The 25,140-nt window shown below is 39.3% G+C and overlaps 1 protein-coding gene across 1 annotated transcript in view; it reads right to left on the bottom strand.

Annotated features, from left to right (window-relative positions):
- The window catches only part of pelp1 (proline, glutamate and leucine rich protein 1), a 71,866-nt gene extending 60,938 nt beyond the window's left edge, over positions 1 to 10,928 (bottom strand). Inside the window, exons 1-6 of the mRNA XM_028797974.2 lie at positions 10,780 to 10,928; positions 6,766 to 6,830; positions 6,052 to 6,157; positions 4,246 to 4,395; positions 4,011 to 4,082; positions 3,864 to 3,923 (exon numbers count right to left, since the gene is read on the bottom strand). Coding sequence (XP_028653807.2) covers positions 3,864 to 3,923; positions 4,011 to 4,082; positions 4,246 to 4,395; positions 6,052 to 6,157; positions 6,766 to 6,830; positions 10,780 to 10,914 — 588 coding nt within the window. The 5' untranslated portion in view covers positions 10,915 to 10,928. The remainder of the gene's footprint in view (positions 1 to 3,863; positions 3,924 to 4,010; positions 4,083 to 4,245; positions 4,396 to 6,051; positions 6,158 to 6,765; positions 6,831 to 10,779) is intronic.
- Positions 10,929 to 25,140: the final 14,212 nt, after the last annotated feature.

The following is a 25,140-nucleotide window of genomic DNA, read 5'->3' as shown; positions in this document are numbered from 1 at the left end:
CCGTGAGTCCCTGCTTAACGTCTTCCAGCTGATCTGAAACGTCATTAATATGATCATCAAGCCTTTTCAGTTTGGAATTAGTTTCTTCAATGTGTTCCACTAATTTCTCCAACATGCCTTTAAAGTTCACGTCGAAACATTTAAATAGACGCGTTTCCTTATCTTTGTTATCCTTCTTGAGCTCAATGGCCACCTTCTTAAGATCATTTGTGTTTTCTTTCTTAAGCTCATTCTTAAGCTCCTTCATGGCCGTGACCATGGCAGTTGACTGTGTAGCAATCATCTCTTTCAGTTCGGACAGTTCGCTTCGGCTTTCGTGCTCCGCAAGTGAAAATGCAGCTCCTGTTACAGGCTCGCGATGAGTAGGTGAGAGCACGTCCTGCAGAGCCCTTTCTAGTCTCGAATGATCCTCAGAAATCGGCGATCCCTCGCGACCTGTATCACTTGCGCCTTCGCTCCCATTTTCACTCTCGACTGGAGACGATACAATGGAGCGGGGTCCCAGGATTTCTGCGCACTCTTCTGCCTGTTCCAGGTCAGTTTCCGTGAGGCCATACCTTACACTTGTACTCAGGCCAGAAGTCTGTCCGGACTTTGATGCAGCTTTAAGTTTCTTTTCCGGTTCCTTCTGACTTTTCTTCTTGTTACTCATGCTTGTATATTGTAGTGGAAGTTCCTTGGTCGGGTTAAATACAGGATACCTCTAAATAATATGAAATACGTGGGAAAATAAAGCCGCTGCTAGCGGAGCTCTGCTTCAGACGTCCACCTCCTATAAACGGACGAAACCTTTCTGACCTTCAATTTATTTTAAACAAATTTAAGTTAACACTGCACTATGGCAGTAGCATGAAGGATAGAAAAAGTTTACATTGCTCTAAAGTCACCCAGCAGTTCATTTAAAAATGACTACCTTTAAATCATGTGGCACAGTGCATGAAAAAATTCCAAGCATTTTCATTCGGTTACTGCCTGAAGATATTAACAGTAAATTCTTAAAATTCAAGGTTTTTCAAGTGGAAAACAGTGCCTTAAAATGAAAGAATGTTGAGTTTAAGACTGCTTGAAATAAAAATAGTACCTTCACTGGTACCATATCCTCAAATGGCTAGGTGCTCAAAAAGCAGTACTTGCAGAATTAAATATTACTGGTAATGTGATCGTTACCTTTCCTTTGACAAGTATATGTGACTTATAACAATTGTGACTAAGCAGCATCAGTTCAAACTGTTCTACTTGTACCTTTCATCTAAATGAAAATGTTTCTTAAAGGACCACTACCAGGATAAAGAAGACAATCACAAAACTCCTTTTCTTAAGTATTTATGCTGGCTTCCTGTTTACAGCCACTGTCAAATTCCTTCTTGTAACATGTAGAACTATAAAGTGCTCTGGTCCTACTGACTTGACAGAACGTATTAATGCATACATTCCAGAATAAACACTAAAATCACAAAAAGACAGGCTTCTAAGTATTGCAAGGATAGATAAAATTATAGAAGTGATACCCCTTAGGTCTTAGTATTTTACTCCAGGCTGAAAATTCACTAGTTAAATTTAACATAAAATGTTATATCCAAAATATTAGGTGTCTCCATCTATGCTCACTAACCACTACAAGTGCACAGAGGAGTTGATCCTCGCTGGTTACATTACACTGTGGTATGGTACCCGTTCAGCTCAGGACCACAAAGCACCAGGGAATGTGGAAAAGCCATCTGAGAATATTACAGAAACACAGTTGCTTTCTGTCCAGGATGTATATAACACATGCAACATTAAAAAGTTAAAATACTATCACTACTAATCTGGTCATTCTGCGCAGTCACTTTTCTCCCTCTACTTTGGAAAATGGTAAAGGCACTCAAATCACTAGATTAAGAAGAGGATTTTACCCACAGATCATAAAGCTGGTCATCAGTGACTCATGCTGACAACTAATACATCAAATATTATCTGATGATATACTTAATGTACGGTGTATTCATTGCCTGCTGTTTTACTGTATTACTGTGACTACTCTGTGGGAAACATGCAAGTAAGAAATTCTTTGAACTGTGTACACAGCACAACAAACCCCATGTGAAGTTTGGACATTTTCCCCATGACTGCACGAGTTTGTGCGAAATCCACATAAGCCATGCCCTATCTCCCTGTGTCAGCTTGAGTTTTCCTCCCACATCCCTGTAGGTGTTCGGCTGAAATGGTAACTCTAAATTGCCAGATCTGATTAACATGTAGGTGAGTAATTAATGATAATATTTTTTCCTTACATGGTAAATTCTTAAGAATCTGACTGTAACTGCATAAATTACATCTGTCTCTACATGCATATATAACCCTTCCCTAACCACACACCATTATAAAAAAGAAACAGTAGGCACTACTCACAATAGCAAACTAAAGCACAAATTGTGAGAACAGCAGCTGCCCTTTCAACAGTTTGCTGGTGTTTGTGGATATAAAAATAGTTCATGTATGTGACTGTAATGTGCAAACAAAGTGCTGTCTCAGAGTAAAAGCGGTGAGGCAGTAGCAGGGGCAGTCATAATTCAGAAGGTTTGCAGAAACTTAGCATTATGAATGTGTCCTGTTGGGGTGCTTAAAATTATTGGTATGTAAGCTATATAGACACTGACAGTAACTTCTTTAAATCTTTGTATATATTACTGTATTTCAATGCTTCTTGGTGTTATGTAATACAGTAATCCCTCCTCCATCGCGGGGGTTGCGTTCCAGAGCCACCCGCGAAATAAGAAAATCCGCGAAGTAGAAACCATATGTTTATATGGTTATTTTTATATTGTCATGCTTGGGTCACAGATTTGCGCAGAAACACAGGAGGTTGTAGAGAGACATGAACTTTATTCAAACACTGCAAACAAACATTTGTCTCTTTTTCAAAAGTTTAAACTGTGCTCCATGACAAGACAGAGATGACAGTTCCGTCTCACAATTAAAAGAATGCAAACATATCTTCCTCTTCAAAGGAGTGCTCGTCAGGAGCCGTGACTGTCACAGAGATAGAGAGAAAAGCAAACAGATCAATAGGGCTGTTTTTCTTTTAAGTATGTGAAGCACCGCGGCACAAAGCTGTTGAAGGCGGCAGCTCACACCCCCTCCGTCAGGAGCAGACAAAGTGAGCCAGAGTTTGTTTTTCAATCAAAAATCAATACGTGCCCTTCGAGCTTTTAAGTATGCGAAGCTCCGTGCAGCATGTTGTTTCAGGAAGCAGCTGCACAAAAGATCGCAACGTGAAGATAATCTTTCAGCATTTTTAGACGAGCGTCCGTATTGTCTAGGTGTGCGAACAGCCCCCCTGCTCAATCCTCCTAGTCAGGATCAGAGAAAGTCAGCGCAAAAGAAAGAGAAAAGTAAGCTGGGTAGCTTCTCAGCCATCTGCCAATAGCGTCCCTTGTATGAAATCAACTGGGCAAACCAACTGAGGAAGCATGTACCAGAAATTAAAAGACCCATTGTCCGCAGAAACCCGCAAAGCAGCGAAAAATCCACGATATATATTTAAATATGCTTACATATAAAATCCGCGATGGAGTGAAGCCGCAAAAGGCGAAGCGCGATATAGCGAGGGATTACTGTACATCAGAGTGAAAAAAAAGGTCAACTCTAATCATTTACATGTTTCACATTTTACACCTTTCTATTAAGCGCAAACATGTGGTTCCAGGAACTGCCTAGTGAGGATTCAGAAAAAATGTGATCTAACAATTTTTCGGCTAATTAAGCTACATATTTATAAAATAATACTGTACAATGCGGTATAAAATAAACAATTCATTAGGAACACAGTATGTTGTTCTATCCACCACATTTCAGAATGTCACATCTTTAAAGAAGTTTACCTCCTGCATCCGAGTGTTCTCTGAATCCATCTTTGACAAGAAATAGGCTCCCAGCTTTCCCTACAGCAAAAAAAACAAGAAGTAAGTGATATGAAGCTCTTGGTATTGTAAAGATAACTAAGCACTAATGAGTGTAGGCCTTCTCACCCGCAAAGATCCACAGGCTCTTGGGTAGAAAGTCATACAAGCATGCATTCCTTCTATAGCAGCAATATGGCACTGTTGAGAAAAAAGGGAAACAAGTATACAGTAGTTGGGAGTATTATTGTCAAATGTACAGTATACTTTTATAAATTACTGATTTGGTGCCCTCTTCATTTAAAACCTTAAATTATAACACAAGCACTACAAGAGCCTTAATTGGGCCATTTGACATATTTACCTCTGGTTTTAGAGAAAGCAGTGATGTCAGAATTCCTGGAATTGAATTAAGGCCAATGTCTCTAGCCAGCTCTGGCAACTGAGACGAATACTGGAGTAGGTCATGAAGCACATGCACAGCCAGCTCCATTGTCTGCAAAGGGTCCTGGGACTGTAACACAGATATCAACATATAAACTTAAAAGCATAAAAATTTAAATATTAGCCTATATATTAGTGTATAGTTAATGGAAGGTTCTATTTTAACTCCTAACAAGCTAACTTGTAAATGGAATATTCTAATTATTTCTTGTCGTTCTGATTAGAGACTAGCTCAGTCTATGACCTTTTTTACAGTTAGTTGATAAGGCTTGGAGAGCAAACAATTTCAAACCGTACATACCTGAAGTTCAACATGAGAAAGCTAAGATCACAATGAAACAGAGAAGAATCCATTTTTGGTTTATGTATTCTTTTCTGCATGTGGAATAATTTTTTTTTCTGAATTTATCTACCTCGCAGTTAGGAGACCCGGGTTCGCTTCCCGGGTCCTCCCTGCGTGGAGTTTGCATGTTCTCCCCGTGTCTGCGTGGGTTTCCTCCGGGCGCTCCGGTTTCCTCCCACAGTCCAAAGACATGCAGGTTAGGTGGATTGGCGATTCTAAATTGGCCCTAGTGTGTGCTTGGTGTGTGGATGTGTTTGTGTGTGTCCTGCGGTGATTTGGCACCCTGCCCAGGATTGGTTCCTGCCTTGTGCCCTGTGTTGGCTGGGATTGGCTCCAGCAGACCCCCGTGACCCTGTAGTTAGGATTCAGCGGGTTGGAAAATGGATGGATGGATTTATGTGACTTCTTTTTTTAAATATTCACTAAACTTTTTTTTAAAAATGAGCTTTACTGGACTGTGGAATTTCTAAATGTTGGAATCTAAAAAAAGACGCAGCTAACATTATAAGTACTATATATATCAATTTACTGAGTTGAAGACCGCAGATTACAATCTTCCCTAGAATGTACCACGTTCAACATACCTTCAAGAATGATTTTCTGGTATTTTTTTATTAAGTCATTGTATTTCTATACCATAAGATTTCCAAAAATGGAAACCTGACGCGCTAGATGTTAATTCACTATTTTCCAGGTTTATTCTCCATCTTTATATCAGTATAGCTACATCTTTTTTTTCTGTTTAGTCTAAGTGTACTTATTTTTGCAAGAGATTTATAGCTGGTTCTTACATTGACCCATACTATTTAAGAAACTGTTATCCTTGTTCTGAATGAAATCATAATATAAAAATATGTTTAAACACTAGAAAGTATAATGGCTAAGTAAAGTGAAGAATGTTTTGGTGGATTATTCCTTTAATAATAAGGATACTGCAGCCCAGAATGAATGTTAGCACTGGCAGAATTCACAGTTGTGTTGGCATGACAACAAAATGCATTCAAACCTGTGGTACACTGTCTTTCCTGGAACTGTGGTTTGAGTGCGTACTGTGGCTTTGTCTTAATGTAGCATTACATAGAAAAGGGAAAACAGAACCAGAAATAGAAAGTGAAAAAACAAAATTGATTTTTTAAATCTGTGAAACAGATTTTGAATTGTAAATGATAAGAATTTCAGTTCTTCTGTGAATTTTCTCCTGCAGGACTACTTAGTACTAAGCAACCTGTACCAAGATTACTTCTCCTATGTAGTGAATAAAAGCACAACCATTCTACAACTGTCAAAACAAAAATGGGAATTTAAACCCTTAAATGATAACATGCCACTTGTTCAGACAAGACTTCTAGAAACTAAAACAAAATAACCATGTATTTTTTTTACCTGAATTATCTGCTGGATGGATCGAAGCCAGGTTAAGCAGTGTTGCTGGAAGAGCTCAGTTGAACTGTCTTTGACCATCACTGCCATGATACACAAGCCTTCAAACCTGTAAGAATTAGAAAAAAAATTGCAAAAGGCACACAATTTAAAACATAGGGGAGGATATGCATTCAAATGTTGTGCACATTTAGTTTTAATTCCTTTTAAAGTGCAGTTTTCATAACTAAAGGGGCATACACCTCCAGATACCAAAGGGAACCCATGAAATCCCCCCCCCCCCCCCCCCCCCATTTATTTCACAGAATAAGTAGGAACTTCGATGCCATTGATACTAGCAAGAAAAACACAGATGTTGCCATCAGTTTCAGCATTCCACAGTCAGATATGTCAACCATACATGCTGAAAGGCATGGCTTGTTCCAATTCTATTATAATGAAATCCCCATTGTAAGAATTTATAACAGATGCAAGAAACAGTTCAGCTATTGATCACAGTATGAATGCTGGTGACGTGCACCATCTCCAGAGGGAAGGAACAAGTAAGGATTAGTCCAGGATGGTCTAAGATAGCCACGACAATTCTCTAAGGAAATATATATCAGCATGGACTACAAAACTCATGAGTGGAAATCTGAGACTTACTAACACTGGCCTATAACACAAAATATCAATTTCTACACATTTTCATAACTTGCACTCAGATTGGCTACTTACCGGGTCTTGACTGAGCCAAGCCGTATGTTGCTCAGAGAGACAAGCCCTGCCATCACTGATGCATTCTAAAGTATGAAAACCAAATGTTACAAAGATAAAATTAGTCCAATGCTAACATAAAATTTTTTGATTGATTATCAAATAATTTCCATTGGCCCTATGATAAAAAAAGAGTTTGCTATGTGGAATTTATGAAATTTAGAGAAGCACTTGTTTTCATTAGTAAACTACTTATAAAGTTTGAGCAATTGATATTACAGTATTCAAAAACTTCTGACAAGTATCAATAAATCTTAAAAAGAAAAACAGCACAAGTACAGCATAACCATTACTCATTGGTACAATATGTCCAACAGATCATAAACAGTCTTCAGGAGGCAGATGTGTGTCAGAGATGACTATATGCAGAAGACTTCATGAACAGAAATACTGAAGCCACACTTCAAGACACACACCTGCAGTTAGCCACAAAAATAGGATGGCCAGATCACAGTTTGCGAAAAAGTACTTAAAAGAGCTTGCAGAATTCTGGAAAAAGGTCTTTTGGACAGGCAAGACAAAGATGAACCTGTGTAAAAGTGATTGACAAAGCAAAGTGTGAAGGTAAAAAGGAACTGCTCAAGACACAAAGCATACTACCTCCTCTGTGAAACATGTTGGTGTGGGGGTGTTATGGCTTGGGCATGTATGGTTGTCACAGGTACAGGCACACTTATCTTCATTATTGATGGCACTGCTGATGGCAGTTGCACATTGAATTCTAAGGTAGACAGAAACATCTGGTCAAGTTCAAGTAAATGCCTCCAAGCTCATTGGATGGCACTTCATCCTACAACAACATAATCATCCCAAACATGCTGATAAGGCAACACAGGAATTTTGCAAAGCTAAAAAAAAATGGAAAATTCTTGAAAGGCCAAGCCACCCAATTTAAATCCAATTGAGAATGCCTTCCATACGCTGAAAAGAAAATGTAAGGGGGGGGAAAGCCCCCAAAAAAAGTAGGAACTGAAGATGGGAGGATTACAGGCTTGGCAGAACATCGCCAGAGAAGATACCCAGCACATGGTGATATGTCTATGAATCGCAGACTTCAACCAGTCATTGCACGCAAAGGATATGCAACCAAGTACTAAATATGACTGCTAGAATATACCTACCATTGTTATGTCCCAAATATTATGGTACCCTGAAATGGGAGGACCATGTAGAAAAAGTGTTGTCATTTCTAAATGGTGTGGCTGAAATGTATGTAAACACCCTTTAATTAAAGTCTGCAATGTGCACTTTAATTATATCTGCATTATTTAATTTGCCCAGGTCCTCCCTGTGTGGAGTTTGCATGTTCTTCCCATGTCTGTGTGGGTTTCCTCAGGGTACTCCGGTTTCCTCCCACAGTCCAAAGACAGGCAGGTTAGGTGTATTGGCGATTCTAAATTGTCCCTAGTGTGTGCCTGGTGTGTGTTTGTGTATGCCCTGCGGTGGGCTGGCACCCTGCCCGAGGTTTGTTTCCTGCCTTGTGCCCTGTGTTGGCTGGGATTGGCTCCAGCAGACCCCCGTGACCCTGTACTTAGGATATTGCGGGTCGGATAATGGATGGAAGGAAGAATTATTTAATTTGTGAATTCAAACTCTGGAGCAGAAGGGTACATCAAGGAAAAATGTGTCTTTGTCCCAAACATTATGAAGGGCTCTGTATTTGTAACTATGGAACAGTGCAGGCTTATAGCACCATTATTTAGAATGCCTTGAAAAAAGCAAGACATTAGTGAGGTGTACATTTTGAGTGCCATAGAATATATCAGAAACAAGAAATAACTCAGAAAACAAACAATGAAGATTTTAAAGGGTGCTATATATATTGCATTGTATGATGCACTTCATATATGAAGTTGTATTCACTCACTGTGATTATATTCACTAAACGTTGTTGGTATTCTACTATTGCCACTTGACTATCAGGCATAAGCAAGTAAGAGTCTTATTGTACTATTTGCATATGGCAATACATTTAAACTTGAACAAGCACACATAAAGAGCATTTCATATACAAAGCCAGGAATCAAACAAAATCATCTCAATATACAAATTATGTTATCAATATTAATATAAATATGAAGCTGAAGCTGACGATCTGGTTCAATTCATTCTAAGAAAAGATTTAACATTCATCTCACTCCTATAATGCAATATTAATCCACCTGGCAGTAATTTAAGCCGGCGAGCCACACAGGATACCTAACCATTCCTTTTGAGCTTGCATTTGCTCACAGAGTAATTTAGGATTTGTTGCCAGCGATGATAATAATAATAATTCTTTACTATAGGTGGTGAAGTGGTAAAAAAGAAATAGCCGAATAGAGACAGGGGATGATTAGGGGGGCTAGAGTGACTAGGCTGTGGTGGGCAATTTAGCCTGGACTTCAGGATACACCTTGCTGTTTATGAAGGATGCCCAGGGATCTTTTATGACTAAAGAGAGTCAGGAACTCGGTTTTAGATAGATTGATAGATAGATAGATAGATACTTTATTAATCCCAAGGGGATTTTTACGTTTCATCTGAAGGATGGCACCATTTTTACAGCACAGCATCCCCATCACTGCACTGGGGTATTGGGATCCACATTCAGCCTGCAGGATAAGCGCCCCCTCCTGGCCGAACCAACACTTCTTCAGGCAGCAACCCAAGCTTTCATAGATGATCTCCCATCCAAGTACAGGCCAGGCCCAAACATGCTTAATTTCAGGAGTGAAGCACATGTGGTATGGCTGCTAATGTCAAATGTCTTTGGAGATTTTTATAACTGGGGTAAATTTAAATGGTGCAAGTGGAAAAAGCTGAGGAATTTTGGAAACTCATCCTAGTGTACAACACATTTTTAAGTACTTGATGAAAACAGGTCTCCTGATGTACAACAGTTTTTGGTGTGCACAGTTTTATTCATCCATCCATCCATTCATTTTCTAGACTGGTTTATCCAGAGCAGGGTTGTGGAGAAGCTGGACTCTATCCCAGCAGCCATCGGACACAAGCCAGGAATACTCCATGGATGGATCAGTTTTTTTTTTTTTTTGTTTTTTTTTAGAAAGTTACTTTCATTAATTTTACATACTGTAAACTTTGACATCATATAATTCAGAGATGTGTGTTTCTTGTTCATAATGAACTAAGACACAGATAATACATAATGGCATAAGAAATTTGACAAATGAGAGAAGTCAATTCCATCATCCTAGTTTATTTAGCTTTCCCAGTATTTTAACAAGGCACTTCTTGACAGTTGTCACGGATTCTGCTTCAACTACATGCCCTGGTACTTTATACTAGATTCACATAACTCTGTGTAAAACTTTTTCCTGGCTTCCATGCTAAATGCACTTCTCCTTAATTTCCACTGGTAATCTATATAGATAAAGCCTAGAGAACCTAGTTCAGCTTTATTCAAAGTCCGAAATGGCAGTAGATGCTAAAACATATGCTGCACAAATTCAACTGTTTTTAAATGACAAAGGTCCAACCAAGTTATATACCCACTTAGATCAATAATGCAGACAGAGCTTATTTTGACATTATGTGACCCAAAACAACTAATAATGAATTGGTTATCAGGCTGTGGTAGGGAACGCACTCACTCACTCACAATGGACCAATTTAAAGAAAACTCTTAACAATCCTACATGTAATTAAATTGGAGGCAAGCTTGGACATATATCACTTGTGGGGACGAGGCATCTCCACAGAAATGATAGACACCACTTCCAGGTTAGGGGCTCTTTAGCGGAGAAGAAGGCAGTAAACTATTACCTGATCTCCTCCACTCGAGGAAAGTAAAAAGTGAGAGGGATCCATCACTTCATTAGTCATTTCAATTGACACATAAATATACAATTTACAAACAAAATGGTCTTAGCACACACTCATCGTTGCACTATGATTGGATGCCTGTCCCCCATTTTGCACAAAAGCGCCCGCCGAAACCTCATCTCCGTGTCCCACAGTAAAGTCTGGTACCTGTGTAGCTATATCCCCATGCTCTCGGTAGCTGGACAAAAGGACGGGAACATATTCTCTTTTATCCGTCCGTAAAACTGATAACAATCCTTCCGTCAGCCTCATGCCTACAGATCTTTGCAGCGTCGCCGCCATCTTTTCCTTTCTTGTGACGCAAATGGTGAGAGACAAAAATCGCGGCAGAAGGAGTTGCGTCACAATCTGCGACAACCTACTTAGCGGCGCTGTTACAGATTGCGGAAAAGCAAGCAGTTTCCATGTGGATCGTGTCGTTTAACTGTATTTTTGTTTTGTACCACTTACTTATAAAACAGTTAATTTGAACTCATAACTTTTACAACCAAGCATATTGATAATTATTGCAAGTTTACCAGGCTACTGGCTATTTGGGTGTCATTTGATCAATTAATAAGTTTAGAGAATCTATGGTAGATATTTTATTAGGAAAACCGAGGTGGCAGGGCTTGCAGTCTTCAAAAATGATAAAGGCTCAAGAACCGACACTCAGATTGATGATGTCTCCCTAACCAACAATTTCTTCTCAACACATTCTATGCCTACTGTGAAAGTCAAAATATTTTTGAAAAATCTACCCGGTCTCCAGGGGGGTATTTTTCGTACGTGGATTACTCGCTTAGCCGGATGTAATTGTTGACGATTTGGCCTGATCCTGGATCTGTCAGTTTTTTGAAACTCTTGCTGGAAGTGTTGTCATAGCAACACATCCAAATCCGCAAACCTGCTCGGAGCAGGTTTGTTCTGCGTAAACAAGGATTAGTTTAAACACGTGATCAGTGACGGTGCGTGGAAGTCATCCAGTCAGGGCTTCGCCGTTCATGAATGAGCGACCAATTGATATTGGTGTGCAAATTATACGAAGAGAATTTCATATAAAGAGGGTTTTGCACGATCGGCAAGATCCTTTATTGCCCCCGGAGGAAATTCTGTACGAAAGATACCGCTGTAGCCGAGGGGGAATATTGTACCTCAAAGATTTATTAGCTCCGCATATTCGAAGTCAAACTCGGCGAAGTCGGGCTCTTACAACCACACAGACAGTATGCATTGCTTTGAGGTTTCTTGCAAGCGGCACTTTTTTATATACTGTAGGCGATGCGGAACATCTATCGAAAAGTGCAGTTTGCCAGGCAATTCGTAAAGTCTGTTTGGCTCTGAAACATTTCCTTCAGGTTTTCATTGTGTTTCCTGGACACCTGCGTGTGCAGACAATAAAAGAGGCGTTTCATGCCATTGCAGGTAGGCAATACACAGGCTAAAACACCCACAGTTCCATAAAGAATCCCACAATCAGCCTAACATTCTCATTACCAGGATTTCCAAATGTGATTGGGGCACATGGAACTGATCACAGTGGAGTTTGATCAAACATTATTTGGAAAATGTACCTCTCCTCCTGATGAATAATCAGACACAGTGTCTTCATCAAATATTTGACCTTCGTTAATATCTCGTTGGTCAGACACAGGTTCAAGGGATATGATATTCCCTGCAACTGACCCAACAAAAAAGAGGGCTATATGGAACATACCTATAGCACACATGGAGGACAAATATATGCAATGACCATCCTTTACCTGAAATGAAATGACCACTGCATCCTGCCACTGGTTCTGAGGAGGAGCTTCCCCCTGGAATGCCCTCAGAAACAGGGCGATGGGCATTTTGCTGGAGAGCCAACTCTTCTGCAGGGGTTAGGTCTGGACCGCGTGGACCTCCACCTGTTTTTTGCTTGTCTGCCTCCTTATTAGCTTTAAAATTAATGTTTTTTATATTATATATGATTCTTTATGTCAACAATTCTTTAAATAGTTATATACCAATATTTACCAGTTTGAAGTATATTCTTGTACTTCAATTTAACCTGTTCCCATGTTCTCCTTGTGCTCACGTTTGATCTGGAATTATGACATATTAAATAATAATTAATCTGACACATAGGAAATGAAACGCTGCATTCAGTAAGTACAATGTACACTACTTAGCGTTTAATTTTTTCGGCCACTTTTTGCCAGCCGTCTTTTCTGGTCTGGGCTGCTTTTGCAGTGTTACCCTTGTGTATATTAAATCTTGAAATTCTTCGCGTCCTTCGAATAAAAGGTCTTGCGCCGCGTGTGTGAAAAAAATGCGCCCGTTCTTTCGTCATTTTGTTGCAGCCTATCAAAGACTTGCTGATCATGTTTTCTAGACTCGATATATTTGGGCTTTTCACTCAGCGCGGGCGCGCGCATTCATCTCGTATGATTAGATCCAGCTACACTAATCTAATACACAGCTGCGTTTGAAAAACCGACTTATCTGGATGAGTTTCACTGGCATTGACTCATTCAAGATGAGGCACTTGATATCGGATGGTTTAAGCGACGTACGAAAAATACCCCCCAGGTCAGCCAGGTGAATTTACTCGTAACGTAACTGAGGGACTGCGGTGGGTTGGCGCCCTGCCCGGTTTTTGTTTCCTGCCTTGTGCCCTGTGTTGGCTGGGATTGGCTCCAGCAGACCCCCGTGACCCTGTAGTTAGGACCTAGCGGGTTGGATAATGGATGGATAGTGGGTCACTGAGGGAGAGGTTTATAAAACATTTGCGAGGGTTAATCTTCGCAAAGCAGAAGGAACTAAAAGATTATAGCCATAGGTGCTAAATTTCGGTGCCTTGGAGTTGTCAGTGAAATTTCCAAGTCATCTCCAAAACAATCATTCCACAGATTTTCAAAAAGACCTCCGATGTTCCTGTGCTCAGGAGACCCATAGTAACGTGTATGATTGGTTATTACCCAGTTGGTCTCATCTCAGTGGCCATAAAATTCCCTGAAAAGCTTGTGTGGTCACACATCAAATAGTACTAGTTTGCTTGCTATGGATGATGCAGCATCACTGACCCTCCATACTGCTCAGGACATACAAGTTAGAATGCTATTTATTCACAAATACACAGCTTTTAATTCCTTTATCCTTTCCACACTGGTTGCAAAACTCAGAGAACTGTGCCTGCCCAGTTCCTTCTGTAACTGGTTATTGGCCTTTTTTACTGGCAGAATTCTGGTAGTTAGAAATAGTAGCAAAACATCATTGCCAGCACCAACAGCTCTCCAGCTAACGCACTTACCATGAAGTATCTGTGATAAAAAATGTTTAGAAACGAATGAGAGGAGAATTGGAAGGACCATTAAGTAAAAATCTATTCTGGTCCACAAAACACATGGATAATGTTCTCACAGAAGGAAACTCTACAGTGCAATTAAAATTGCTCTTGGATGAATGCAAGCACTAACAAGCTAAATAGTTCAATACCAAGTATCATTATCAGCATGGACTGCTTTCTAATTAGGAAACTAGTTGGAATAAAAACCTGCAGCCGCAGGGCTGTGATCGAAGACCCCTGCTTTAAACAAATGAAAGTGACAAAAGATGCACTAGAGAGACAACTCCTCCATGCTCTTGACCTTGTAATGGGATGTATGGATGTGCCATCCTAGAGGAGCTGGACTACCTGTGCAACCTCAGTCGGCTGCAGGTACCGAATAATGCTACCAGTAGTGACAAGGACACTAGCAAAACTAGAAAAGAATCAGTCAGGAAGGTTAAGGAGAGACCAATTGTCGGTGGCCACCACCTACAAAACCATTCCCTTTTTGGGGGTTGTCTTGCTGTTGTCTCTCCAGTGCACTTGTTGTCACTTTCATTTGCGCCAAACTAGGTGAAGTTGATTCATCATGGCTTATGCTTCCTAACTGGACAGATCGATATCCTTGAAGCTTAATTGACTTGTTGTTAGACTGTGATGATTAAGTATTCCCTTCCGTCACCAAGTAATAATTCAATTAAGCAATAAACCAAATGTGAAAAAGTCTAAATTCATTATCCTGAGATTGAATAGAAAATAAACACAAAAATTCTGAAATGTTATCTTGTTTAGTTCTTCAATAAAACAGATCAGCAGACAAGTAAGAAAAAAGAAGAAATCAAGATGGCATGCAGAAAGTTCCACAAGGTGGAATTCCTCCAGAAGCAATGTGCACTGGGCATTCAATGTTTAAATATAAAAAAGAAACATGTTTGGGGGAGTCTCCATTTCTTTGAGGCATTCAGATATTCTGAACAATACAAAGCATACAATAAATCACTCTAGAATAATACATTATCCATCCATCCATCCATCCATCCATCCATTTTAAAAAAAGACAAAATATGTAATGAAAAAAAGCAATGAACTAAGCCAGTGGTTCCCAACCTTTTCACTTGTGTAACCATTGGCAGCACATTTTCATAATCTGTACCCTTAATATTAGCAAAATGTTTTTAATTCATATAGATGTTGTTATTTAATTTTTTTATGTTGTAACTGGAAGTAAATGGGCCAATAATGGGATTACTAAAGAAATAATAAGGTGAACAAATAGTGCACATATTTTTACATTCAGAAATTTAAAGTTGAGCTTTTTTTAAGGCATATACAGTAGTTCTTTGAAATCAGGTATAAGTGATGTACTTACAGTCTCAAATCTGGACCAGCATTCGGCTTATAAAGGCAGAGAGAAATGTGAATGGACAATCATCAACGCACTATGTCATGTTGACGTTAGTGGTTCACAGTTCGTATCTGCCCTTAACGTTACGTAACTACAGATGAACAAGTGCAACTTAGGAAATGGCAACTTCAACTGGAACTTCATAAATCAAGGAAAATGTGGTTAGTACATTAATGAAACACCCCTTCACAAATCATTCACGTGAAATAAAAAAGAACGCAAAGGAGCTTGTACCGGAGTGACCAGACTTAAGAATTCAAGCAGAATTGCAAGTGATTGATGACAAAGTTACACACAGAGTTTTTCCTTTTACATTTTGTTGGCAGGCTTAGTTTGCTGAACAGCCTTGATGAAGGCTACAGAATTGGCATTTGAAGACACAACGAAGAGGTGACCACAAATGGACACATCCTGTCCAGAATAGTAGATGAGATATAATCTGTTTGTGGTTAGTAGAATAATGGTGTGGCTTGGGATGATTTTGGTTACAAAAAGTGTGCCAGTACAGGAAAAAAAGGTTGTGAAACTGCTCTAGACAAGAGTATGCGGTTATTTAGGGTTACTAAAAATGAATTTAATCAGAAAGTAATTGAGAAATTTTCAAGCCTAAAGGAAATGTGGCTAATTTTATGTTCAAGGAAATATAGGTATCTTGATTGTAAAGGCAGAATATGATTTAGGTTGGAGTTGTCCTGTGGTTGGGGCACAGTATAAATGGGAAAGCTAACATCAGATTGGGCAGCATGGTGAAAAGGGTATAATACGTTTTAGCCTGGATTTGTCCAATGGTTCTTGTACAGGATAGGCCATGATGAGAACCATGAGAGCATGTGGAATGGCCAGATAGACAGATAGATTTGAAAGGCACTATATGATAGATAGATAGATAGATAGATAGATAGATAGATAGATAGATAGATAGATAGATAGATAGATAGATAGATAGATAGATAGATAGATAGATAGATAGATAGATAGATAGATAGATAGATAGATAGATAGATAGATAGATAGATAGATGCAGATGTATTGCTGTTAGTACAAAACACATATAATATATACTGCATATAAGGATACATATAAGAGTAAAATACTTTATATGAAATATACAAGTTAAAGTGATCTCTCTCAAGTTAAATTTAAAACAGTAAACTAATTCATAATATATGTAAGTACAGAATGCTTCTCTTTATTTTAAGGATAGGTGACATGCAAGTGAGAGCTACTTAGGTAAGATGGATTTAATTGTCATATTATCATTTTAAGATATTTACATTAGCCATGGAAATAAAAAAAACTTTTAAGGAAAAAAAAAGTTGTTTATTAGAGATTTATTTAGTAACTTAGTGAATCTGTTGGGGGGATGGGCCTCCTTAATTCTACCTATGAATGGAACAGTATTAACCCAACTTCATAATCAATATGTTACATGTGAAAAAGGGTAATTACACAGCACACAGAAGGCACCTTATTAATGTGTTTAACAGACAGATAACCATCAGACTTTAGAGGAGGTAAGGAGAAGATCTTCCAAGATGCAATAAGAAATAAGGTGGCATGGACTAATAAGAACCTAGAGGAAGGAGAACTCCACTTCTAAGGCAAATAGAGCACATTAATTTTTTTAAGTAAGACCATTTACAAGAAATGAAAATTTATCTTCATACTGGGGCAGGTCAGACTTGCTTAGTATTTTCAAATAATCAATTTTACTAGAATATTTGGAACTGATTTTTTTTAAAAATTAAGGAAATCAAGATGACAACAACCTCATTTAGCCACCATTAGTAGTATCAAACACTTTGGAGAAGACAATCAGAAATAAAATTAACAGTGTCAAAACTGAGAATATTGGTAACACAATTATCCTGCTTGGCCAAAAAGGCAGTAAGGAAATTAACTTGTCAACTGGAGAAAGCCCTACAATTAAAAAAAGAAATACAATCACAGGTGCAGCTTGAATTGGAACATTAAAAAAGGAGATGAAAAGAATCAGTCTTTGCATACTCAGTATACTGTATGTTGGTTCAATAGCATGGTAATGGTGGCTACAAGAAGGACAGCATCAAACTAAGGTGACCAGGGGTCTCATGCATAACGGCGTGCGTAGAATTCACACTATAACATGGCGTATGGACAAAAGCTGAAATGTTTGTACGCACAAAAAAATCCAGATGCATAAATCTGTGAGAACAGCAACTTCCACATTCTTACACTCCATAAATCCCGGTCAGCGTGAAAAGTAACGCATGTGCACGCGCCTGCTGTCCTGCCCCAACTCCTCCCAGAATTATGCTTGTTTGAATATGCAAATCTATATAAATAGCCCTTAAGCACAGCCTTCTATGAAAAGACAATGGCAAAAGCACAGGGGAAAATAGAAGAATTTCAGCGAATACCAAGTGGAGGCAAGGAAAAGCGTACTATTTGTTGGTTTAAACCAGCGCTTCTCAACCTTTAAGTATTTGCAACCCGAGTTTTCATAACAGTTTTAATCGCGCCCCCCCCTAAGGTTTTTTTGAAAGGAGACCACTAATACCAATTTGTTCTTTTTTAATTAATAATATATCATAGATGCATATTTTATTATATCTACTTAACTTTCATCTACATTTATCTAACTCTATATTTATTTTTCTAGTATCAGAATGTAGTTTAAGTTAAATTGTTTTGGTTTCAATAGATGTATTTTTCATATTTTCGATTCTTGTTTTCTTTTTTTCACATCTTCGCGCCCCCCTTTTTGTTACTTCACGCCCCCCTAGGGGGGCCCACCCCACTGTTTGAGAACACTGGTTTAAACAGTGATATAATCAACAAAAGGAAGTTGATCGAGTGACATTGCGTGTCAGACAAACTCGAAAGCTCAAGTTCACAAATAAAAAAGAAGTTGGGACATATCAAAGTCGCCGTGAAAAGGCGAGTCATAGCCCACCGTCTGAGTGTCATATGAAAGCTTATTAGGGTACAGAGAAAAAAAAAAATAGGCACACAGTGGGAAAAAAGCACGAAATGTCAACTTTAATCTCGAAATTTCCACTTTAATCACGTAGTTTATTTTGTCATTAAAGTAGAACACCATAAACTTCATCTTAAAATCGTTTCATTTAGTGGTTCTCAAATCCCATCGTAACTAAAGTAGCATGTTAATCGTCACACAATCAGCTCTGTAATAGATGTTAAGCCATCTGTAAGTTTAGAATGCCGATTTTTCAAAACTTTTAAGGAACATTGAAATATCTTCGTAGTACATGTAAATTATTCTATCCATCCAGTGTCGCGCCAGTCCCAGCAAGAATACAGCACGAGGCAGGAACAATCCATGAACGGAGCGCCAGTTCCTTGCTAGCGCTGCGACACCATGTCCTTACATGTTTATTTATTAACAATATAGATTATTTAAATGAAATTAAAGTTTTATCTGTATAATATAATAAACATATTTTGCTGCATTTCATCTTAAAAATGATATCGTCATCATATGTAAATACGTGCTTTATAAAGTGGCTCAGGTTGTGCAATATTATAATTGTATCACAAGTTTACAGTGAGGTAATTGTACTTATAAGTACAAATAGTTCTACAAGAAGCACTTGATGGACTGATTGAGTGCTTTTATAGTTCTTGGGATGAAACTGTTTCTGAACTGCGAGGAAAGGCTCTGAAGCGTTTACCGTATGAGAGCAGTTCAATAGACAGCATGGCTGAGGCAGTGTGTGCTTGATGCTATATACCAATAATTCTCGGGAGCAGCTGAAAGGAGAAGAAGGTGCAGTGAGAGTAACAAAGCTAAAGCAGCTATTTTATTTAGAACTAGCAAAATACCCGCGCTTCGCAGCGGCGAAATACTGCCTGAAAATTTTTATTAAGAAAAAAGTAAAAATTTTTAAACTGAGGGAAAATATACAAAAAATTATTTGTTAAGGATCTCTTTGTATACCACGTTGTCAGTTCGTCCCTCCAGTTGTAATATGACCAAGCTGTGCGCTGAGCTTACTCTTGAGCATGCAACATACAGTTGGCCATGTGAAAAGCAATCCTGCCTCAAATCAATGCCAACCTTTTGTAGTGTTTGTCCTTGAAATTTATTAATTGTCATTGCGAAGCAGAGCCTTACTGGAAATTGAACGCGTTTGAATTGAAATGGGAGATTAGATGGTATAACGGGGATGCGAGGAATAAAAACTGTGTCACCTGAGGCACTGCCAGTAAAAATAGTTGCTTGAATTAGGTTGTTTTGTAGAGATGTGACCTGAAGTCTCGTGCCGTTACAAAGTTTCGGTGGCTGTAAGTTTCTCAGTAACATTATTGGTGCCCCAACCTTCAAAATGAGATTATGCTCAGGAGTGCCTGGAGGATTTAGAGTGTTGAGAAACTCTATCGGATAATGTACCGCGTCTTCTACTTCTACAACTGAATCAACAGATTGATATGTTTTTGGTTATGAAGGTAGTTCTTCAAGTAAAATGTGGTTTATAGTCGTAGTCATGTCATTTTTTGGTGTCAGGATAGCTCTCTCTCTTAACCATGACACGTCATTTTAGTGGAGATTTCGTAGATCGGGGTAAACATTTTGAAGGCTTTGTAAGGTATTCACGATGAGACAGATATTTGTAGGAATATTTATTTTACGATTTTCTTGTATGAAGGTGCCATCACCTATACTCATCAGAAGAGCAGAGAACTCCTTGGCTTTTTTGTCGCCTTTCAAATGAACTCTCATGTTTATTTTTAAAGTAACAACATTGATTTGTGGCCATAGGTATGAAGATTTCAGAGATGCTTTAACTTCATCAGCGCGTGTTCCTCTGGGCACGACTGGTAGGGTTTGGCGGAAGTCTCCAGCCAATAACACTGTCAAGCCTCCCATAAGTTTGTTGGTGTTTGGTGTTGGTGTCTTGGAGGGTCCTGTTTAAAGCCTCAATACCTGCTCTGTGTGCCATAGTGCATTCATCCCAGACAATAAGCTGACAATGTCGCAGCACTTCAGCCATGTTGCTCTGCTTTGATATGTTACACATGGGGAATTCAGTATGGTTGAGGTTCAGAGGCAGCTTGAAAGCTGAATGAGCAGTTCTGCCACCCTCTAGAAGAGTTGCAGCAATGCCAGAAGAAGCCACAGCTATGGCAATATTACGTTTTGCTCGGATTTTTGCAAGGAGAAGGTTTATTAGGAATGTCTTACCAGTTCCTCCTGGAGCATCAAGGAAAAACACCGTGCCAGTGGCTGACGTAACGCTGCTCATGATTTGCTCATAAACTGACTTTTGGTCACTATTTAGCAAGCACTCGTTATTTGTGACTATATTGGCCAATTGCGAGGTGTTGTAAGATGTCTCTTTCAAGTACTCAGGATTTGACGTAAGTTGTGCCAGTTCTGTTAAAGGTGAAGGCAAACCGTAATGATGAAGAGATTGACCTCCAATACCAATTACGTAGTTTTCAAGCAACTGTAGACAGTTGTTATAGATCAAATTTAACCACTGGTGGACTTCTGTTCGTATATGATCTTTCAGTCTGTCTCCTAATATCTTCTGCTATGCTGTCTTTATGTTTTACCCATAGGTTTAAGGGGTTTTCCATTTGGCAGAACACCAACATGACAGCAAACAGTTCACGGATCTTTTGAGGTGAGCGAGACAGAGCAGCTTCCTGTAGAGTCTCGTCCCAGTTGATATTGTCATGTAATAAACCGAGTGCCCTGCAGGCTGACTTATAGGTCGGATGTAGGACACCATCAACTGTTCTGAGAGATTTGAAAGATGTGGGACCTGTGATTTTGTTGATCAGCAGTCGAAGATGGTAGCATTCAGAGTTATTTGGGTGTACAGTGTAGACCCGTCCCAGTACATTATCCTTTTTCACTCCCGAATGTCCTGGTACAGGGTTGCCCTGTTTCCTTCGACGAAACATGTTGTTTGCCCACACATAATATGATGGAATTTCATTATAATGAAGTTGTTTTGCAAAATCATCGTGTTTGCAAAGGTCAAAGAACGCTAAAAGTGTGGTTTGTGGTGGATTGTGTACTTTATCGGCAACGTTGCCTTCTGTGAAATAAATTCTTTGTCCGTTCTCAAGATGCACAGCAAGATGAACGACCAGAGGGAAACGTTCGTGAATGGGAAAACAGAAAATGCGCCAGGCTGCTTCAGAGCTACTAATGTAACGACCAGCTTCGTATCGAGATACTTCGTCATTTTGATTTTGTATTGTAAATACTGCCTGGTCACTTCCCTTGTTAACATACTTGCAGATGTATTTGATTGATTTTACTGAACTGCAAAATTCGACATTGATGTGAGTATTGAAGAAGCGGGACAGCACAGGACTATAAGGGACCACCCATCTGTTGTCGATATCTACTCCTTTGATGTTAATTGTATGACCTCCATCAGCAGGTGCACGCCGGCGGTACTGAGGGTAACCATCTTCTCCGGTCTGAGTTTCTGAGATGAACGGACGCGGGTATTTCTCAGTGCATTTTCTGTTGATCATGCAGGGTGAGTTGATATTATGAGGTCCACATGGGCCGTGAATCATGGTGGATTTTACTATTTTGTGTAGGGCAGGGTCAGTCTGTGGATCAGGAATTTCTGCACGGATGACTTGATCGATGAGAGCTGGTTTAATCCTATCCTTTAGCCACAATAGAATGTGTGCATGGGGAATACCTCACTTTTGCCACTCTATGGTGTTTATGTAGCAATTTGTACAGCTGAAAATGTTACTCTTCGTGAGCAAGTCTATCATTTTGCAAATCTTGAGATGAAATACACGACTGATAAGGTCATGGCGATCATGAGGTTTTTGACGTGGAAGGAGAATTTCAGTGATGTCAGGCCATATAGGATTGCAAGTAAATGTGATGAATAAGTCAGGGCGGCCATAATGACGTACGTATGTTATTGCGTCTTGTGTACGCTCGTGCATATAGCGAGGTCCTCCAGTGAAGGAAGATGGTAATATCACAGCTTGACCAAGTTCTATTAAATCAGTGTCATTTTTGTCAATAGCATCTTTTAAGTGAACGTAATTTTCAGCTTGTAGTTTTTTCTGATTTAGTCTGATATAAATCTTTCGGATTCAATTTTTGTGTACATATCAACTAAAAACTGATTTAATAAAGTTCGGAAGAAAAGGATAGTATTATCATGATGTTGTCCGATCATAAGCCGGTATGAATAGAAGTTTGCTGCAGAGACGGTTTTGTTCATAGGTAACTTACTGGTAGCATGAACTTGAGGTATAGACACAGAATAGCCGTCTTCACCATAGCAGAACATGAGAGGATATTGAAGTGCATCATAGGATCTGTGGGTTTCCTTAATGCGTTGTAGTTTATTGTCTCTGGTTTTCAAGACAATATCTCTATTGTTGAACGTTTGCCCAACGATGACAACACCAACTTGATGAACTGTGGGTTTATTAAATCTGCCTTTGTGTGCATGTAATGGTTTTTTGTCTGCGTGAATGACAACATTGAAGTCTTTGTCATCATATGAAATACTGTCCATTGTGGAGTGGAAGTCCTGGATGTAAGTGTTACAGTCATGGAGCATTTTTTGTAATTGCTTGACCAGGGGTATGTTAAGTCCAGAAAAATGAGCGCAGCGGATTTGTGCTTCCTTTTCATCGTCCCCGACGAAATAAATTTGCAAAAATTTGTGTTCCTCACTTGGCATAGGTAAAAGACTGCCAATCAAGTGATACACTTGTCCCTGAACTTTAAATGAAGGCATAAAATTACCCTCAATGATTTGGTTAGCACCAAATGACGTCATTTGAAATGCGCTGTTGTACTTTCGAATATTGTTCAAGAAATGCTCACTTTGAGGATGTTCGCCATTTAACAGGCCCTCAAGAAGGTCAGGAAGCTTACGTAAAGGAGTGAGAGAGACTTTACCACCATTACAGCACAAACCAGGAGACTCGCATTTCCACTTCTGAGCTTGACAATAGTCACAGTGAACATCCATGGATCCAATGTGTACTGTTTTGTCAGACTCATAATGTATGTTTGGGTCGTACGCAAATCCACAATTGGCTTTTTTGAGCCAAACCTGTTGTTTTCGTATGAGCCGCTTTTCATTATTGGGATCGTATCTAGAAACAGAAGCTCTATTAACTTGTGGATTTGCCTCAGTGTATTTAGCGACAGCGTCTCTATGAACTTGTGGATTCGCTTGCGAGTATTTAGCGACAGCGTCCCTATGAACTTGTGGATTTGCTTGCAAGTATTTAGCCACAGTGTCCCTCTGAACTTGTGGATTTGCTTCTGAGTATTTAGCCACAGCGTGTTTATGAACTTGTGGATTTTTCTGCGAGTATTTGGCGGCAGCTGCACGAAGTTGCTTCCGTCTAGCTGCATGAGAAAATCTACCACGACGTCTGATACACCTCCTTTTTACTGTGTTCTCACAGCTTGGATTGCTGCTGTCATAATCGGCTCGAGCTGGATTTGTGTTGAACTGACATTCGGTATGTGTCAATCGATATAAGCATACAACTGGCTTCATCAATAACTTCGCATCGATCTTTTGAGAGTTGAAATATTCATAAACATCAAAGTGTCCACTACTCAAATCGTCACCTGTGAATCTAAGATGTTTAAGAGGCATTGACGGTTCTCCAAAGGTGTAAAATATTTGGCCATTTCGATACACTTGAAAGCGACAACCAAACAATTCAGCGGCAGCCATCAACTCACATGCAGAACCATAGGTGAAGGGCTTAAGCATTTCAGTCTTATAGTGCTTCTGTGTACTATAATTATCTCCTGTACCATCATCAATCCACACTTTGAACCTGTCCCAGTCATTTAATACATAAGACACAATGTCCCTGTGGATATCAAAAGTGAGCCTGATATGTCCGTGCAATATGTAACACAGAGAATGGAAAAGGCAGGCGCCATCTCTGGGCATGGACACCACTCGGTAAGTGATAGTTCTTTGATTGATGGTGATCACCTCAATAGACATGTTAATAGGGGTACAGTTGGAAGAATAAAGGGAATGGGTACTTGATCAGTAAACAAAGTATAAAATACCTACACAATAACTATAACAATCGTAATAAATGAACAATAAAACAGCGGAGAACCCGTGGATTAAATAAAAAGGGCTGCTTCCTTTTCGAAGCAAGCAAAAACGATGGCTTTATATGGCATTCGTTTATAAAATAGCGAATAAGCTGCGTAAAGGCTGCTTCACAAAAAAACAGCGGAGCGCCTTATATGGGCAGGCAGCGGATTAAATAAAGGAAATGGGTACCTGAACAGTAAACTAAGTGTAAAATAACTACACAATAACCATAACAATCGTAATAAACGAACAATAAAACAGTAGAGAACCATGAAGCAAGGAGAAAGGACGGCCTTATATGGCGTTCGTTTATAACACAGCGAAGATGCTGTGTAAAGACCGCTTCACAAAAAAACTGTGGAGCGCCTTATATGGGCAGGCAGTCAGGCAAAGAAAAGGATTCAAATAACTATAATTGTAATAAACGAAAAAAACAACAGCAGAGAAGCCGCGGATTAAATAAAGGAAATGGGTACCTGAACAGTAAACTAAGTGTAAAATACCTACACAATAACTATAACAATCTTAACAAATGAACAATAAAACAGCGGAGAACCCGTGGATTAAATAAAAAGGCTGGTTCCTTGGTGAAGGAAGGAAAAAGGACGGCCTTATATGTCGTTCGTTTATAAAACAGTGGAGAAGCTGTGAAAATTCTGCTTCCTTGGCGAAGCAAGGAAAGGAATGAACACACTGCAGCGAAGAGTGCTGATTTCCGCAGCAGCCGC

This window comes from Erpetoichthys calabaricus, chromosome 3 (assembly GCF_900747795.2).
Source record: "Erpetoichthys calabaricus chromosome 3, fErpCal1.3, whole genome shotgun sequence".
NCBI lineage: Eukaryota > Metazoa > Chordata > Cladistia > Polypteriformes > Polypteridae > Erpetoichthys > Erpetoichthys calabaricus.
This window is presented reverse-complemented; position numbering and strand designations above follow the sequence as displayed.